Source organism: Platalea leucorodia (assembly GCF_965183815.1).
Source record: "Platalea leucorodia genome assembly, chromosome: 5".
Classification (NCBI taxonomy): Eukaryota; Metazoa; Chordata; class Aves; order Pelecaniformes; family Threskiornithidae; genus Platalea; species Platalea leucorodia.
In genome coordinates this window covers 74619602-74639582 of record NC_138827.1, presented here as the reverse complement: position 1 = coordinate 74639582, position 19981 = coordinate 74619602, and the positions used below count along the sequence as shown (strand labels likewise).

Below are 19981 nucleotides of genomic sequence, written 5' to 3'. Positions count from 1 at the left end.
TGGGGGCTTCTCATTTTTCTTCTTAACTTCAGCAGTGTTGTTTTGTGCCTCTTTCTCCTACCTTCTCTTTGCCAGCTTCACAGATGAAGCACCACAAAATCCTCAGAGCTGAAGGCAGGATTCTTCTGTTTCTGGCAGCCAAAACACACCCTTCTGTAAGAATAACTTTCCAATGTGATAATTGGCATAAATCTGCTTTTATACTCTTCTCTCATATTCTTCTTCTACTGACGTGCTTGCTTTTTGACATGCTTGCTATTTTCCTCACACAAGTCATCTTCAGCGCTTCAAAGGTGAGGCTATAATTAGGAAGCCTAGACATGTCTTCTTCAGAAGGGCAATGAGATTTTCCAACTCGTCTTTTGCATATTTACCTGTACAGCCAGTTCTGTCATCCCAAGAGCATTGACTGCAATGGCCCTTTCACTACCAACGCTCTATTCTTCCTACTCAGGACTCCTCACGCCACAGCTCCAGCATACCTAGCACATTTCTCCTGTTTCCAGAACTTGTTTACTTAATATAGCTGTAAACAACTGGAAAAGAGTCAGAAGACAGCTTGCTAAGGCTGCAAGGACTAAGGACTAGTTAGGTAGCCTTCAGATGGGCTTCGAAAGAGCTTTCAGATTAGGACCAGAGACCTTACGTCGGCTAATTCTGATAACACAAGTTTACCTACAGAGATCTACAAGCAAGAAGCTACAGAGAAGCTACCTATAATCACAGAAAAGGAGGTGCAATGAAAGCAGCTCCACAAATGACACAGACCAGCAGGAAAGGATCTCACCCAAGGAAAAAACATGGGGGGAATAAGGAGTTGGCTGGCTGCTAACAACTCTGCTTTCACGTATTGCTGCAAGCTACTGCAGGAGTTAAACTGAGAAGCAGCCTCTGTAACTGGCGCAGGCTGCGTGAACAAGCCTGGTTTTGTAGGATGACAACCTTGTGCCTTTGGAAACACTCAAGAACACTGGCTTTACGGTGTGTAAGAAAACTAGCTTGCTTGGAGCTCTGCAAAGCTTAGACTTAGTATGCCAGATGAAAATAATTCATTACCCAGGATGTTTCAGCATTGGGTTTCATCATTTCGAACTAAGCATTGCTTTCTGCCCTCACACACGTCACTCGGTGTAGGACTTTCATGCCATGAGAGGCAGCAGGGGCTGGAGAACAAGGCATTGTAACAGGACGCCCATGTTGGGGCTCACTCTGACTCTGCTGCTGTGCTGGGTTACCAAACAAGCCGCCAACCCACTCTTCTTACCTGTTTCTGTCATCCTTCATCTTTCGAGAAGCAGGCTCTGCCTCCACGCACACGTTTAAAGATACAAACCTCCTCTCACCAAAAAATGAAATGTTTGTGGGGTTTTTTTGGTTTTGTTTTTTTTTTTGTTTGTTTGGGTTTTTTTAGTTCTTTTTGCTCCTTAGAGATCTGACAACAAACCAAGGCGCCACAGAGGGAGCTCGGAGACCCTAGATTGCTGTTTTGTTATTACTTTAGTACCTTAGTGGCAATACTAGGCTACTATCAGTGTGTAACACAGCTAGATCTTGAATCTCTAGTGTGCCAGATTTCCCGTTCTGTGTCCTGAAAACAGGGAGAAAGGAGGGATGGCTTGGCTTTTCCCAGTTATTGTGCAAAGTTACTCTGTATCTGCACTGACTTAAAACCTCCACACTAAAACTGAAGTACTCCTTGTTGCTTGTGTATCTTCACATTAGGACACCACAGGACTCAAATTGAGACATTACAGCATAGACCGAGATGGTGAATCCCAACCTTTTTTTTTAAATAGTATTGTCTAAATCAAGGTGGTAGTGGGGAAGTTGACCAATGTCTCATACCATCAGTTACAACCATGGAAAACATGTGCAATTACCATTTTATTTTCTGATACTGATGACTTCAGTACCAACCAAAAGAAGTTTTGCTTAGAGCACAAACTCTTGTCCTTTACTAGGTGTTGGCAGTCCCACTTGTAAGTATTAGAGGAATGCTGTTCTGATAACCCTGCATTTGTGCTTTTCAACTTTGTGCCAGAAGCCCCTCGAGTCCCACCACTCAACCTTACATCAGCAGAAGGCAGCACTACCCCTGAACTGAGTATCCCACCTTTTGCCTTGCTCACACCCCGAAGGTGGGACAGCTTCTGATGCAGTTTCATACTGCAGCAGATAAAAGAACTCAAACTCACCTGGCAAAAGTGCACATAATACAGGTAAAATCCTTAAGTTTTGGATTTTGAATTTTATGTTCTAGGAACCAACAAGTCCCCTTCCCAGAACTCATTACACATCATTTTTAGCTTTAAGAGAGGAGGTTACTATACACCAGGTTAATATGAAGCAATCAAGACATGCCATTAATTTTCAGACCTCCTTGGATTTTTTCTTTATCCAGTCCACTTAAGAGAAGACTATGGAAATACCTGAAGATTTTTCCTGAGCAAGTATTCTACCCCTTGGAAGAACTGGGCTGCAGCAAGACCACCATCTCCTGGACAAAATTGGCTCCCTGTCTCACACAGCACTGTGTGTTGAAAAGCAGCTGGGGAGAAGTGCATGAAAGGTTATTTGCACATTCTACTGCCACTGACCTGGAGAGCTGCCCAGAGGGGTCCTGCTCCATTAGAAGAGACAAGTTGCAAGGGACATGACAGGCATGCTTACACTGCATGCAAAGCTGGCAACCTCCAACAGAGCAATTGCTGCAGAGCAAGCAGAGGGCTTAGCCTCTGATCAAGGAAACGGGGTACTATGAGATCTAACTGCTCCACCACATGGAATAGACTCAAATATATTTTAGTCACTTTATTTGTATCTATTTACATTACATTTTGATTCTCCAAGTAGTCAAGGCAGTTATTCTCAAATAGTTTAGTACATCAATTTTATAAAATACAATTGAACCAAGAAATACATACATTATGGTACATTAAGTGCTTTGAATAATGATTAGTCTGGCCACCTGCTAGTGAGCAATTCATTTGGTCTTGGTCATTCTCACAGGGGAGAGTCCACTCCACAGGTAACTCCTCTGAGCCCAGCAGAGCTACTTAACCAGCAAGGGTCCCTCATGTGCTTTTGGGGGACAGAATGCATCGCTGGGCCTCTACAAGGCATTCTGCTGCCTACACGATGACTCAAAGCAAGTCATCACTTCTGACTGGGACAAGATTTAGACATTTGTCACAAGGCCTCAGATCAAAACAACAGAAGAAAAAGAGCCGGTGTAGCTCTGAAGAAATGCAATCTTCATGTTTGCAACTGGGATTTGCTTACACACATATATGCTAAACCTGTGTTATAAAGAAATAAAAAACTCTAATCAAAGGGTTCATGTACCACTTCGGCTGTTCCCCATCCTTAGGTATGCTGCAGGGACACAGACCTAACACAGCCCCACAAGGAGCTCTCTCAAAGATGTCTTCTGCATGAAGTATTGCTCTCCTTTTGAGAAAGTCAGCTTTGAAGCAAGTGAAATGCCAGGACAATTCTCATTCTGAAAAGGGAATGTTTGAGGAGATCTGTTCAACTGCGGGGGATTTGAACTAGAAATGCTTACAGCTTTATGTCACATGGCACCCAAAGATGTCCCAGTTTCAGTTGATACTGCAGCTACTGTGTTACCCATGACTAGTAGTTTGCTATTTACTCCAGTCTGGTCAGGACTAGTCTATCAGCCACATTGTGACCCACAGTTAGCTGTTGATGCCAGCTCAAGATCACTCCTGCAAATCTCTCCAACTGCTGTAACTTCAGCCCAAGAAGGTCACAACTCACACATCTGGGCTCTGCATTCAGAGGCTGCAAAACAGCTGGCCAGGGGAAGGTTCTCTCACTTTTACAGTGCTGAGGGCCTCATGCTGTCACGTACAGGGGAACATTAGCTACAGTCAGATGATCACGTTGCTTTAGAGCCAGCTGTGTGGGACTCTGGAAGACAAGCAGTATAGAGCAGCCACACATCACTGGAGTAAGGGTTACTGGTGACAGGACAGGGTGTCACAGCTCCACATTAGCCTAGTGCAGATGCCGTGACACCACCTATATTCATGCTCCATCAACCAATCCACATACTGACAGAGGTGGAAGATAACATAACCAGCTGCTGTTGGGTCACCTTAGCTGGTCAGGCAACTCAAGTTTTTTTTCCCCTGTAAATTTTAGGAGGGGAAGGAGGAAGAACACATGTAAACTTTAACTGAGACTGGAACAGATTCAGGCTGCATGGCATGCACTTTCACATCGATGGACCGAGACAGAAGGTAGAAGCCACAGAAGCGAGAGTAGCATTGAGCTGATGGACTGGTTGGGCCCTCATTACACAAGGCCCCAACGCACAGCTAGCCATCTTGGGAGAACATTTCAACACAGGAGGCAAGATGTGTCCCAGAGGTGGTCAGCTGTACCTGATGCACCGTGTTGGACCAAAAGGATTCTGGGCCAGAGGAAGCAAGAAGTACTGTGTCATCTTTCCACAGCACACATCACTGCAGCCTTCAACGCTGCACCCCTAGAAACAACAATTACATTGTACAGAGAAAGTGACAATACTTTCATTTCTGCTGCTTCAAGGTCAGCATCTTTGCTCATCCTCCAGCAGGGCTTTGCAATGGGGTGGGGAAGACTTTTTCCAACACAAATGACTGTAGCCTTCTGGCAACTCAGACCTGAGCCGCACTGGCTGTTTTTGGAGCCAACAGTTCAAGTCTCACTGCTGGCATTTTCCTTTCTCGGTGCTGCTCAGCTGTCACTCCTGAACAGAGCCACAACCATCTGCGGCAGAAGAAAATACTGAACACAGGAGGAGTGAACAAAATGCACATTTCCATCCATAGTTACAGTGAAGATAGCATTACCAGGCAACTGGTCAGAACGAGCAAGTGGTCATAAAGAGCTACACTGTCCCGGACTCCATGTTTGTTTGAAGTCCTTCCATCAGAGACTGGAAGTCAAAGGACAGTATTCTTGCCTCTCAAACTCATAAAAAACCCTCTTATTTACTGGCCTATATTATAATGAAGCTAAAAAGTAAACTCATCACCTACAAAAACAAGTAAAAATTAATAAAAATGGAAAGAAGTGCTTATTGTCGTAACATAGAGATTCACAGATCTCTGCACATCTTATCCATCATACAAGATACCTGTTAGTTCAGGTTTTTCTTTTTACAGAAAGACAACTACATTCATCTCAGTGGTGCAAAAAAAAAAAAAAAAAGTAATACTGCTGAAGAGACAGTTTTTCCATTGGGACTGCACAATGTGATGAGATCTGGATGCTCATTCTCATCAGCTTGTCACAAATGCAAGAAAAACATTCTCCTGGCAAAGTTTCACCATGAGGTAAATGCATTGTTTGAAAGTCCTGGGCAACTGAAATGGATTTGAAGTGACCTGCCAGGAATGATGGTTTCATTAAGGAGAAAGTTGCCACTCTAAAGCAGTATGCTTCATTTTGTCTAGCAACTTAGTGCCTTCTGCTAAGGAAAGGCTTAATCAGCTTCATAACTATAATTAATCAAGTCTTGTTAAATTAAAGGGTATATTTTTAAGTTACCTGTTTCCAGGGATTTGGGCAACATTCAGATCAAAGTACTGTTTAGGACTGAAGGGATATGTTTTGTGTTTTGCAGTATGCTGATGACTGACAACCCATTTTTATGGGATTCAGCTAAAATGCAATTAGGACAGATAAAGACAGAGTTGTACTGCAGTAATATAACTTAAAAGATGTAGTGATATGGCATTATAGCTGTGGAGCTGCCTTTAAAAAAAAAAAATACTGTTTACAGAACAGAGGAAAAATTGAAGCTATAGAGCATAAGCAGGACAAGTTATTCATGGATCCTAAACAGGTAAACTACAGACCACTGCAACAATAGCAGAACTCAGGAATTAACTTCATTTTTCTCTCACCCACCCGCACACACAGAGGGGGGGTTTATTTCACATTTGCAGTACCACGCACCCACTACAGAAACATGAGCTGCTCATATTCAACACCACTTAGGCAGTGCAAGACTTACAGAGATCATGTACTTCTACACCACCATGAACTGGACAGTATCTGTTTCAGTGCTCTTACATGGAGATAGCATCACCTTCCCTGCTGACAGAAGGTATGTCTCTTGCTCTTCAGTGGTACCTTACAGCTTAGATCCTTAGTGAGGCTGGTTCGCTTATCAGCCTCCAAGAGAGGATTATAGTGCAACAAGATTTCATACTTCACAACATGACGCACATCGTCAGTGTAGACATGGAATTGCAATCCTCTTGCTTACTGCTGGACAGACTGCAGGAAGAGAGCGGCCTATGATGTCATTGTCCTCTTGTGCTTTCCCAATATGGGCTTTAGCTTAGCAATTCAGGCCCAGTCCTGTCCAATGGTCTGGCACCATCAGGAAATACTTGTCCATAGCTTCACAAAACCTGGTCCGGTACAGTTCTGGAGAGACCACAGTTGGCATCTTACCTAATGTGTAAGAGTCAAGAGCAGTTAGAAATGGGCTAAAGAGTATACTGCAGTACAGACAGATGTCACATGAGACTACAACACCAGACAGCATAATCCTGAAAGCATACTGTACATGGAAAGTTCTTGGAACCAACAAAAGCATTATCAGCTGCCTTTTTTTTTTTTTTTTAAATTTTGATTTTAAACATTTAGGAGAGAAGATGGATCAAGGTCTGGAACCCTAATGCTGAATTGAGATACCCGAAGTTGGAGGACCCATCTGGGCTTTTTACATCAGCCCTGATGAGTTCGTGTCTTTTTCTCTTCTCATGTTTACAGGTCTTTGAGCTTTTCCAATAGAGATGCAAATTTCTCTCATGAAGAATTTCACTCTATGGACATGCTCTTATCTTCTCCAGACACCTGAGCAGTGGTACATGAAGTGTTCTGCTTCCCTTCTCTTTTCAGCCCTCCTGCTAACATGTGGCCAACACTAGGCAATGCTGCACAAAAGGTACTCTACTCACTTCCACAAAGGGAACTCCTCAGCTCCTCAAAATATGGGCAGTAGTCAATCATTTTATAAGGATTCCTCCACACTAACAGCTCAGAGTATATCTGGTTTTCTGCACTTAGAAAACATCTTCTGAAACCAGGCAGCAAGGTTTTTTGCTAGTATCTCTGTATGGATGACTAAGTTTGTATGTGAGTAGCTGGTAATTAAGAAACAGAAAAGAACAGTCTGATAAGTAGATGACCTTTATCCCATTCACAGAAATTATAGTACTTAAAGGGTCACTCATGGAAGCAGATCAATGTATTAATTTTTCTGAAACTTGTTATTCCTTCCCCTGTTCTGGACAACTTAATCTAGTGTTGCAAATCTGCATGTTGGGAAGTCATGGCTTTATTAGCACAGTTATTGAAAGCTTCTAGGTAACAAAGAAACGTGATCAAAAGTTTTGCTTTCATTCTGGACTTACCTTGTCCTCCCAAGATGCCAGTTGACTTCACCACCATTTCAAGCTTTTTGTCCCAGGTAAAAGTGCGAATATAGTCTGTTGCAAGTAAAAAAAAAAAAAAAAAAAATCCACACACAAACGTGTCATATCTGCTATAATCCAAGTAACGCTGTTCTAAAATGTATCTGTTTCCCCGCAAAAAGGGCAAGAAAGCAGTAGGCTTTCCAGTCACCCTGACTGGAAGAGGGGGCTGCAAGGAGAAGACTTCAGAATTGTTTCCAAGCCCCTTTCAGAGAAAGCATGCTCAGTCATTACAAGCACATAAACATTTTGGTCTGCAAAGCTGAAGCTGCAGTCATTATCTCCTAACATTTGACTACAACTGTCATTATAGAATTTTGAATTTACTGTTTCTAGATTTACAAGAGGCCACCATAAGTATCCACATGTTTCACCTCAGCTATGCTTTACACAAAACTCATCCAGACCTGCCAATCTTAAGACTTATCCATTTAACTGAATACTCTTTGGAAATGCTCCCTTAGAGCGCTTTGGGACTGATATAATCAGTTTGTGCACTAACTACTGTCACTCAGGCCCAGAGCCCCAGACAACAGGGCCTACAAATAAAAAGTCTTTGCAGCTCCTCACAGACCTTACTTGTTTCCTGTATTACATTAGGATCTAAAATAGGTTGAATCTGAGGTCAGAATCTCTAACTCAGTCCAAGTTAATGGCTTTTAGTTAGGCCTCTGCCATGAATTTAGCTTGAGTACTTTGTAAGTTCTCAGTGTGTCATTTAGAGAACATTGTGATAGCCCGATACAGTGGGCATGTTCTCTCTTCTTGAAGGTATTTGTGTTAAACAAGCTCCTTCAGATCATGAAGAGCTGTTCTCACCACACTGAAGGGACTGTTAGCTTTAAACATCATAAAGTATACTCTTTAGTCAGGTAAGACTTTCCATAGGACAGCAAAAAGCCACACGTACAGAAGGAGCAGAGTCTCATCCCATTTACCCAAATATTCAAGAGTCTACAAAACTAGAAAGTAATAACAACTTGCGGGTCTTTGTAGCTGGGACTTCAATTCTCAACTAGAAGTGTTATTGGAATGGCTTTCAAGCTTTGTCGGAAAAAGAAGTAATCCAGACCTCCTGGCTTGAGATCTCATCTGGAAGCATTTCTGAGCTAGGTTTCAAGAGCATCTCATTTCCAAGAGTCACTTCCACATCCTGCAAAGTGGCTTAATCTCCAAGTCTTTTGCATAATACAAATTTGCCTATCTAAAGATGAGGCTCTACTTTCCAGTCACAAGTCAGAGGATGTGGCAAGGTAATTACTGCACTGCCACCCATACTATCAGGTCAGACTACATGATCACAAGTGATCCCATGATGTTTAACTTCCCTTTTCCATCCCTACCAATATTGTTTCTCCTTAGATCCCCTCCATACAAGTTTAAATTTAAACGGCTATGTAAGCACACTTAACTTTAAAGATTAAACGCATAAAAGCATACAAATAACCTTCCTTACTTCAACTGGAGTCAAAGTGTAGGTTAAACACCAACTTGACTGCTTTTTCACTACCTGTGAGGCCTCCTGCATATATTCTTAGTACTGCAAATGCTAACACAAGCCCATACAAGAGCTGGAGAGAAGATTTCCCGCCTCCACTTTGAATACCCATGAGGCGCGAGGATGGTATTTTGTCAGGGATAAGACAAGGTTTCCTGACACACATCTCAGTGGTGGTGGTACAGTTCTAAGAATACTATAAACACCTAAACCAGAAGAAAGCAGTTTCACCAGCTGAAAGCAAGAAAATACAAAAGACAACCTACCAATGATCCCAACCACCAGCTCATTGTTGGTATCATCACGACCCACCAGCAGGGAATAGTCGATGATGAGGTGGCTGGAGAGGAACTGGGAATCACTGTGTATGGAAGCTCTCAGCACAGCCTTGCAATGGGAACGGATGTACAAAGGATTGTCCCGCACCATCTTCAGAAGGTTCTCATCCAGCAGGACTACATCACAGCTTTCCTTGCCAGTGTCTGTTTTAACATTTCTATTCCGGAGGGAGCCCTTCAGGTCAAAAACCTGCAAATGGAGAACAGCTCTACTTTGTTCCATGGTTCTGCGAGGTTAAAGACTTCAACATACCTAACTGCAGTGTTTGAGAAGGCAGCATGGCAGGGCAACTCCTTCCTTCTCCACAGGAGGAAGACAGTTAACAAAAAACATCTTCGTACTACAAAAATTAAAGTTTCCTGAGTGGAGAGTAGCATGTAAGCCTACATGAAAGCTCTGCCACCTCAATTCACAAATTGTAGGCAAGTTATTTCATTAGTATTTAGCCTAATTTAAGGGAAAAAGGCTGTCCCTATTTTTATATTGTATGGGTAAACTCAGTTTTCCAGCCAGCTTCTACAGACTCAAATGCTGACAAAAGTAAAGCCACTGAAGAGGGAGGTGGGTCTTGCATGAAGCAGCGTTTAACATCTGTTGGCAAGGCAAGAGACAGACCATCACTAGGTTGGAAAGGATCTCTGGAGGTCTCCAGTCCAATGCCCTGCTTGAAGCAGGTGCTGTTAGAGAAGTTTGTTCAAGCCCTGTCCAGTCAAGATTTGACTAACTTCTGGGATAGAATCCACAGTCTCTTTGGGTCTCTGTTCTACTGCCTGACCACCCTCATGATTTGAAAAACAGACAAACAAAAAGAAAACCCACACCACCACCCTTTACATCTACCTAGAATTCCCTCAGTTCACTTCCGCCCACAAACATCCCGTTTGAGGTCAGGCACTGGGAGGGAAGGTGGAAAGAATTGATACTATCTAGTTTTAGAAGTGACATTTGTTTCAACTTCCTTTTCAGCATCAACTCTGTATTTGAAGAGAATTTTCCCCCAGTCATTTTAAGGTCTTCATTCTACTGTCTCATAAAGGTTGCTTTTCCTTTACTAAGTGCAAGATTGAACTCAAAATCTTGTCCCACCCATGAAGTGATTCAGAGAGAGAACATCAGGTTCAAAACATTATTAGTTTCCCCCCCCACTACACAGTAGCTCACCATCTCATCCGTGAGGCTCTCCTTCTAAACAAATTAGTCTGTAATCCCAGTTAGTTCTTCTAAAAGCTTTGCAAAAAGGTTTCATATTTTCCTAATTAGGTTGGCAATGTTTTCCTCTCAGACACTGGAGATGCAGGGACAAATAAGACTTCTGAAAACTGAAGCCTGCACTACAGCTATCTGAAATAGCCAATATAGGCATCAAGTTACCAAAGATCACATAACAAGGAAACAGGCATGAACTGTCATCTTTGAGCAGTGCTAGATATAGACAGCACATGCAAAGTTGAAAGTTACCTAGACAGCTACTGGTAACCCTGCTCTTGCTCCCAGTCAGAACTGCACTGCAAGGGAACAGAATGCTTGGTTCTTACCTGAGCCATTTTCCTGCCATAGAAAAGGTTTTCCATGACAAGCAGATCCAGCTTCTTTTCAGTGTTGTTTTGAGAGTTCTTGTATCCAATTCGATATACCCCAAGGATTTTGGCAAGTGCTGTGGGCTTCTGATGAAGAGAAGACGCGGGGTAAGATCTCCGTGTACAGGCAATCAAACACTAGAGGTGCCACTGTTCTGTCTGTGTATTACAGCTTAGAAGCTCTAGCTAAATTTCCACTTTTCAACTTAAACACACATTATTAGTACAACTTGTACCCTCTGACATTTTCTTTTACTTAAATGAAAGGGGTTAGTGGAAACTGTTACTAGTCTGTAAAATACAGAACACTGCCTAAAATAAAAGGCACTTTTTTTTTTTTTTAAATACCTTCTGCTGAACTGCATTAATGATGTACGTGAAGTAGTGTGGAGCAAAGTCAAGGAACGACTGGACTTCCAGACGAGGCATCTGCTTCAAGATGAATCTATCATCTGTTTTAACATCAGACAGAGGCAACAGGTTTACATACAGTAAGTGATGTATTCTTTGCAAGTTCTTTAGGACTGTCGCACAGCTGAAGTGGTTTGAAAAATTAAAGGACTACAATTCTCTTAACCCCTTAGCTACAGAAGCTCATTTCTAGAAACTTTTTTACTTCATATATTCTGAACTTCAGAATTTCAGCCTTTCTGGATTTCGGCCTTCTAGCAAATCAGGGAGAAGAGACTGCCCAAGTTAGATTTACCTCAGCTACATGGCCTTCTTATACAGGCAACAGAAACAGCCTAGAGACTCCTCCATTCAAGACTTGTTTTACGTAGGGGCCTAGAATCAACCACAGTTAAAAAAAAAATTCCTATAAATCAACTATAGCATGTGGGATTATAAGAAACATCATGTCTTCAATGACCAGTTTTCCTTGAATTATACGCAAGGTTTTGTTTTCTGAAGCCTACCTAAAAGAGTACAACCCTTCTACTCAACTGGTGTCCCTAGCTGCTAGCTACTGAAAAACAGAACTACACTTTGTTCTCCTGCACATATAAAGAGACAAATAATCTGATACTGAAGACCCCAGAACAATCTACTTAACTTTCCATTCTGAGTGGCCACTTCAGTCAGCAATCCTCTGGCTAGAGGTAATCAGGGATTAAACGACACACTAACCACCACCACCCCAAATAATACCCTCTAATTACGAAGGGGGAAGCTGCATTTACCCTCAGTCACATAGAAGGCAGCCCCAGATTTGCCACCTCGTGCCTGCCAGGGCATGGAGTGAGAGAGGGATCGGATGAAGTCCTCTTCACTGCTCCCCAGTATCACTTCACGCATCTTGTGAAACTCGCCAGCATAATAAATCCGGCAGTAGAACTTGGCATTCGCATCTGAAAATTCTGCAAAAAAAGGTCATCCTCAATAACAGCATGCAATACTCACTGACTACCTGAGATGACACTTAGAGGTTTTAACGGATGTCTAGAAGAATATTATTGTGCTAAATATCCCTCTCTCACGCCTATTATGCTTTGGAAGTCTAAACCAACAGGATTTAAATGGAAAACTGACAGGAAAGTCAACTCCCTTTAGGTTAGCTCACAGTATATGCCATGGGAAGATGTCCAGACAAAAGATCAACTTGGAGAGAAAGAAAAAAAAGAAAAAAAAAAAACAGAACAGAAAAAAAACAAAAAAAACCAAACAACAACAACAATCAAAAGAAAAAAAGGAGAGAAAAAAGGAGAGAAAAAAGGAGAGAAAAAAGGAGAGAAAAAAGGAGAGAAAAAAGGAGAGAAAAAAGGAGAGAAAAAAGGAGAGAAAAAAGGAGAGAAAAAAGGAGAGAAAAAAGGAGAGAAAAAAGGAGAGAAAAAAGGAGAGAAAAAAGGAGAGAAAAAAGGAGAGAAAAAAGGAGAGAAAAAAGGAGAGAAAAAAGGAGAGAAAAAAGGAGAGAAAAAAGGAGAGAAAAAAGGAGAGAAAAAAGGAGAGAAAAAAGGAGAGAAAAAAGGAGAGAAAAAAGGAGAGAAAAAAGGAGAGAAAAAAGGAGAGAAAAAAGGAGAGAAAAAAGGAGAGAAAAAAGGAGAGAAAAAAGGAGAGAAAAAAGGAGAGAAAAAAGGAGAGAAAAAAGGAGAGAAAAAAGGAGAGAAAAAAGGAGAGAAAAAAGGAGAGAAAAAAGGAGAGAAAAAAGGAGAGAAAAAAGGAGAGAAAAAAGGAGAGAAAAAAGGAGAGAAAAAAGGAGAGAAAAAAGGAGAGAAAAAAGGAGAGAAAAAAGGAGAGAAAAAAGGAGAGAAAAAAGGAGAGAAAAAAGGAGAGAAAAAAGGAGAGAAAAAAGGAGAGAAAAAAGGAGAGAAAAAAGGAGAGAAAAAAGGAGAGAAAAAAGGAGAGAAAAAAGGAGAGAAAAAAGGAGAGAAAAAAGGAGAGAAAAAAGGAGAGAAAAAAGGAGAGAAAAAAGGAGAGAAAAAAGGAGAGAAAAAAGGAGAGAAAAAAGGAGAGAAAAAAGGAGAGAAAAAAGGAGAGAAAAAAGGAGAGAAAAAAGGAGAGAAAAAAGGAGAGAAAAAAGGAGAGAAAAAAGGAGAGAAAAAAGGAGAGAAAAAAGGAGAGAAAAAAGAAAAAAAGAGAAAAAAAGAAAAGAAAAAAAAGAAAAAAAGAGAAAAAAAGAAAAGAAAAAAAAGAAAAAAAGAGAAAAAAAAGAAAAGAAAAAAAAGAAAGAGAGAGAAAGAAAGGTTTGTGGAGTATCTTTGCAACAGAGAGGTTGATTACAGTAACAATTGCATTGGTCTGTTCTTGATTTGTTTTTCCTTCCTGCCCAATAAAAAGAAAAAAATAATTATTAACTTCAAGATTTCCATTATATTTGCATGAAAAAAGGAGTTTGTCAGCTAAGACTTCATGTTATTATTTACAACTACTCACGGAGTTCCACATGGGGATTCACCAGCTGTTTCTTCTGTCCATCTCCTCCATCTATGTCATCTGAAGGCATAAAGGGACCATTCAGTCAGGGCTGTTTATTATTATTACTGAGAAACTCATGTAAGATACTACTTGTAAACTCACATTACAAGAAAAATATTTTGTTTTTTCAAGAATACAGAGGGAACTATGCACAGGGAATGAGAGGTACAGCTATAATTGTACGATATAATATGTATGCTAGAAGGGCACTGATGTTCATGGGACACAGAAGTACAAGCTTTCTCTTTGTCTTCTCTTCATTCATTTTCCATGAGCTGAAACAATGAAAGTTAAACAGGAAGCAAGGAAGAGAGACTGGGCTGCTTAACTAGAGTCAACTCAATCCAAAGGCATTCAAACCCAGACTACTCAATGCCCCTATAGTTACCGAGGTCTGAAAGACCCTATTTTCCCTTCTCAAAGCAAAGCCATGTCTTTAGGAGAAACCTACGTTTGATGCTCAAATCATTCATTTTCAATGCATGTTGAGTTATCTTGGACTGTTGAAAAAGCACAAGGAGTGCATTCTGGGCCTTACAAGTATGAAGGAGGTTTGGGAGAAGTAACAGTCCAAGACAGAAGATGGACTCAACAGCCTTGTACCTTGAGGCTCTGCTCCTTGGTTTTCTGCTCCCTCTTTGCCCATCTGTCCAACCTGGTAGTAGGCACTGTCAGCACCACGTAAGGTCTCTTTCTTCTGGGAAGACAGGTCTGGGCTCTTCCCTCCCGTGCCACGGAAGAAAGACAAAACACCAGATGGTTTCTTTGCTACAGGCAAAAGGAATAAAGAAGTTGGCCTTGGGGTTTCCACAGGCAGTTTAATAAAAGCATGACTCTCATGAGCATTCTCCATTCATTGTTCTAACTGGAGAAATGATGTCATTCAACTGCAACTCAGTGGCTATTCTTCAGGCAACCAAGGTCCATCAGGCTAGCTGATTTAGTGTTCTGAGTAGCATTCTGGAATGCTGAGTCATTTGAACACACAGACCAAGCGTGAGCATCTTTAACATAGCAAGAACCTCACTTCTCCCTTTCAAAATATTTTAATTGCCATCTTTTTGAAGAAGGCGGTGCCAAAAGAGGTCAGAACATATTATGGGCATCATACCCCACTGAACAGGCTAGACTCAAGAACAACCCAAGGTTCGCTATATCATAACATTTTGAATCCGGGAATGATAGTCTGATCTCAAGAATCAGAAAAGCCATCATGGGCACAGACTTCAAAAAACAAACACACACCCTCCCCCTGCTCCCCACCATGTTCTACATCAAGTCAACTCTAAGACTAGTCACAATTTAAACTCAGAACGCATTTTCTTTGTTCTAACTTAACTTTTACAAGAGCAAGAACCCAGGTTAAGTGGACTCAACTCTGAGCCAAGATTAGCATCACGGATATGATTTTCACAAAATAGTCTTACGCTGTTCTGGTTCTGCACTGCGATTTGAAGGACCCATGTTAGCCTCAGGCAGGCGGACAGGGCTACTGCTCTTTGGTTTGCTGTCTGACATGCTGAAAGGAGAAAGAAATAAAAAAAAGTCATGAGCCCAACAAATACTGCCACCCAACACACTACTGTTTTACTCCTGTACATTTATTTCTCCTCCATGCCTAACACTAAGTACTGCTAAAGGGAAGAGGATACAGTTTAAAATTGTAACAGTGTGGGACTCTCCGAAGTTGCCCTCCTCCACTTCCCTGAGAAAAACCTCTCAGGGCTCCATAGCAACAGTTCCACCCATCTCCACAGGAAAGGTAAGCAGGCCCAGTAATCCCTACGATGCACACAGTCAAGGAGTCAGGTGATGGAGCCAGCACAGTCCCCAACATGAAACGGAAACTCAAATACTACAAGTGTGTGTTGGTTACATGGAACATGTCAGATTCCACCAGAAAGCAGAGATCCTAACAGAGGCATATTTTGAGGGTCCTTCCTCATCCTCGTTTTGGCTTATTCACTACAATCTCTGTGCCTTTGCTCTATGTACTATAATTCCTGCATGTAACCTGTTCGGCTGTAGTCCTTCTTCAGAACTGTTCTTCAGAGATGCTTTGGACAACTCATCCAGGGCATTTCTGTACTCCTTGCAACTGAAGGGGAAAGGAAAATAAAAAAAAAATTAAAAAAATAAAAATTAAAAGTCAGTTGTTCTCTGGGAGACTCTAACACCAACCCAAAGATTCAGTTCAAAGACAACCACAGGAAACAAAAGCCCACAGTAGAAAAACCTCTCCTTCATTTTTTCTTACAATTAGAACTTAGTTCCCTTAGAACAGAAGCCTCTCTAGATCATACTGCAGGAAAAATTCCTGCCCCCCCCCTCTTGTTTCTCCCTCTCCCACAACTTAAGAATGCACTTCTTTAAGAGTCTGCTGCCTTGTGATACACAAACCCCAGAATTTACTGAAGCAGCTGGTTTGGAGAGCTGAGTAGTAGCAAGAGCTGCTACGACTGAAGGCAGGCAAGGGGCAGGCTGCAGTATGAATACCTAACTGTTGTTCCCTAGCTCAGTTGCACTTCCTCCAGGCTGAAGAGCTGAGCAAAATTTTGTTGCACTTCTTTCTCTAACAATATCACATTACAGGGAACACTATACAACCAACTCATTTTTGTGTACCAGAGCTTGGCAAGAAAAGCCCCAAATCCAGCTGCAAGTTGGAAAGCCTGCTTTCCATATCTCAGTAATAAAAGGAGAGAACTTCAGCTCTGCAGAAACTCTCAACACAGCTGAGTGAAGAAATTCTGTCATGCTTGCTCCCTAGCATTAGGATTTAAATATTCCTTGCACAGAAAAGCTGCAAAAGTACATGTGTCAGATAAACAGCAAAAATCACACCAGTACCTGAGAGCAAAAGCTATGATGGAGCTTGGTTCTTTCTCGCAGACTGCAATAGGTACACGTTCATGCTCATACATTAGGTAGTGCTTATCTGGGTCACTAAATGAAAATGACATAAGGAGACTGTTAGTAGATCGTAGTAGTTTGTGGAAAGAAAAGGTTAAGTTTTGGTCAAAACCCAGATCTCATCACTGCACTCCCAGGCACAAGCTGCAAGTCTCAGCATGGAACCAAAGCTCCCCAGATCAGCTTCTCCCAATAGACACATTCATAGCTATATGGTTAAATCTAAATGGTAATGTGTTACGGCAATCAGCACTTCAAGCAAGCTGCTTATATCAGAAGACCAGCTCCAGGTTAGAGTAAGAGTCTATTTCTGTTTAGCAGCCACTGTTTCTAATGGCACCAAAACCTGCCTGAGTGTGTTTTGACTGTCCTGCAGCATAGCCTGCAGAGTGAAGTTAGGGGACAAACCCTGGACTCTTTTCTGAAAAAGCACTTTAGCACAGAAAATTCCCAAAAGCCTCCTGGGTTTCTGTAAGATTTTCTTTTACTTATCTATAGGGTCCAGTCATTTAACTTTTACCTCATTAGCCCATGGCTTCCACTACTACCCTCAGGGTAGGATTCAGAAGTTAAACTCAGGCTGCCAAACGTTAGGCTCATGTCAAACGAGAAACACTACAAAGCACGCAGACCAAGTAGCTGAAAGACTTTCCAGCCTGCCCATTTTCACATGAGAGGGGGACTTCAGGACACATGCAGTAGCCATTGAACCTGACCTACACCCAGACAATGCCAATTTGAGTCCAACCCTTGGAAGAGGTCTGGAAGCAAAAAACAAGAGGCAGGCATGTAGCTTTAGTAAGTCTTTGCTAAGGAAGGACATTTCTGCTCCCTCCCTGCAGCAATGAAATTAGAAGGCACCTTTCTCCCCCTTTCCCTCCCACAAGAGTTCTGAGGAGGCATGCCTGCTAGGAGGAAGAGAAACTGATAATGTATATGCACAAGGGAGAATCATTAATAAGAAAAGCAGGTAACCTACAAACACTTAGAACGGACACAGAAAACTTCTTCCCTTGAGGAAGGTCTATAGCTTATTTAGAGGCAAACCCAAGTGATGACTTAAATTATATACTGAGCAAAAGAAGCATGCATGGCTCTGTTTGCAATTTGACCAGGCTGTTAATTTTGTACGTCATATATATTATGCAGTACTTACAAGGGAAATGGAATGGGGTTATAGTTGTTTCCAGGCAAAAAGTTAGCCAAAATAGCTTTCATAGTAGACTTTTCCTTAACTTGGCTGTCTGTAGATCCCAGTGAGTGTCCATCAAACACATCTGGAACAGAAGTTAGTTAAGCCTGCATCACAATATCTAACTTCAAGCTGTAAATTCAGAAGGAAGGTTGCAGACCACAGAGTTACCAGATTTGCTGTTTCCTAAACAGATCTCATATTTGCCACAGAGAAGCAAGAGAAAGAATACAAGACCACAACTGAACTATACCTTCTGAGCTGCTTGTTGTATCCTGTTCAGACAGTGTGTTGGCACCAGTCACATGCTCCGATACAACCTCTGGAGAGGTGGGCAGCTGAAGATGGGTGGAGCCTGTGGAGCTCTGACTTGATAAAGTAGTCAGGAAACGATCCTCTGAGAGTACAAGGACAGTTAAGGACAGAAGAAAACATTTTACATGGCCGTCAGAAGTGATATTACTTGCTCCCAGGCCAAGCTATCACCAGCGTCTACTTTCAAGAAGTTTCTACTTAGAAAGCAGGTAAGGCCACCCAGAGCACAGGAATGGGCAAGATGATCAATATAGCACATAACCTCCAGAAGATGCACACACTTATATCCACTACCTTCAGTTCCCACAAACTCTCAGTATGCCTCACAGGTAAGAGGTCTCAGCACCCATAACCACTTCACAGAAGAGGCAAGAGGCATTTCCCAAATTCCACGTAGTTATTTAGTTATTTAAAAAGCCTCTGAAAGTTTTTAAACTCAAGTTCAAAGGAAAACCATTGGTGGCCAATTTAGTATCATTAGTAATTCAGCTTCATATTAGAAGCAGACTTTGGTTTATATAATAGTAAGCTAGAAATTGGCTTATTCCCATCTCACACAATGGGGATTCACTGTTTCTCTAAATTATCAAATTTGACAAAGGCTCCCACGTTACGTCAGGGAAAGGGTTACAGTAAACTTCTTTTGGTAGCTTAAGAAAAATAAACAAACAAACAGACCTTTCTCTCCATTTTGCAGTGCTGGAGAAGCATTGCGTGGGGAAGCATCCATGCTACTGATCTAGGCAGAATAACAAAATACCAATGTTGATGCCAAGCTCTTTATAGCTGTATCCCTTCCTCTGCGGAACACTTGCAAAAGTAGATGTACCACAATAGAGCACTCCCACCCACTGCACTGTCACTGTATCTGCCACCACACAAAAAAGACAAGGCAACAGCAACCCAATTTCACAAGATGCTTATGACTGCTGTCATCTCTGTATGCTGCTTTAAAGACTACACTCTTCTTCTATATAAACATACTTGCTGCTAGATCAAGGTTAAGTGCTTTTTAGTGTCTAACAAATATGTGTTAACTGGAAAGGACACGTATGCATGCAGCAGAGCAAACCCAGGGTCTTATGGGGTTTCTTAATGCACCTTGCTAATGTTAGGACTACGGGGAGTTCAGCCTCTCTGTATGATGCTTATATTGTACTGCCTTGCAGCCTGGACATTTCCTCAGAGTACCAGCTCCCCAAAGGGTGGTGGTTCGGCATGCTGGCAACTGTACCCTTAGACAGAGCTCTTGAGGCAGCAGTCCAAAATCATTTATATATCCCCTCAGTACACATCACAGAACAGAGATGAACCTGCAAATTCATTATCAGTCCTCCCTGTGCTCTTTGCTCTGCCTCTCCTGATAATTTTTGCCTTTTCTTTTTCACAAGGGATAAACCTGATGGGCAACAACCTAGGATTTAACAAGGTGACCTCCTTCCTATCTAGGCACATGCCAAACAATGATATTATTGTCAATCAATAATATTGATATTATTGTCAATAATATTGACAGCAGCCCTCTGCTGTCAATATTCAGATTAATACTACACAAAGACCACAGAAAATCATCAAATCCTATTCATACTTAGTCGTCTTCTGTGTAATATGGCTCTTGGTTCACATCTTTAGGAAAAGATACATATACTAGCATGCACTTCAAGCTTTTACAGCTGAAAACTACATGACACAGTAAAACAAGTTTACTAAGTGAACTGAAGCCAGTCTTAAG

General features: G+C 41.7%; 1 protein-coding gene across 12 annotated transcripts in view; it reads right to left on the bottom strand.

Annotated features, from left to right (window-relative positions):
- Positions 1-1237: 1237 nt before the first annotated feature.
- PIKFYVE (phosphoinositide kinase, FYVE-type zinc finger containing) overlaps positions 1238-19981 on the bottom strand; it is a 72945-nt gene continuing 54201 nt past the window's right edge. For 6 of the 12 annotated variants that reach the window (XM_082313796.1, XM_082313791.1, XM_082313797.1 and 3 more), the window contains 14 exons: positions 18928-18988; positions 18188-18331; positions 17899-18019; positions 16680-16775; positions 15844-15927; positions 15257-15348; positions 14433-14597; positions 13788-13847; positions 12098-12274; positions 11265-11368; positions 10875-11003; positions 9267-9528; positions 7443-7517; positions 1238-6477 (listed from right to left, as the gene is read on the bottom strand). In XM_082313796.1, coding sequence (XP_082169922.1) covers positions 6362-6477; positions 7443-7517; positions 9267-9528; positions 10875-11003; positions 11265-11368; positions 12098-12274; positions 13788-13847; positions 14433-14597; positions 15257-15348; positions 15844-15927; positions 16680-16775; positions 17899-18019; positions 18188-18331; positions 18928-18988 — 1686 coding nt within the window. In that variant the 3' untranslated portion in view covers positions 1238-6361. The remainder of the gene's footprint in view (positions 6478-7442; positions 7518-9266; positions 9529-10874; positions 11004-11264; positions 11369-12097; positions 12275-13787; positions 13848-14432; positions 14598-15256; positions 15349-15843; positions 15928-16679; positions 16776-17898; positions 18020-18187; positions 18332-18927; positions 18989-19981) is intronic. The other 6 variants (XM_082313798.1, XM_082313788.1, XM_082313794.1 and 3 more) reach the window with 1 other exon arrangement.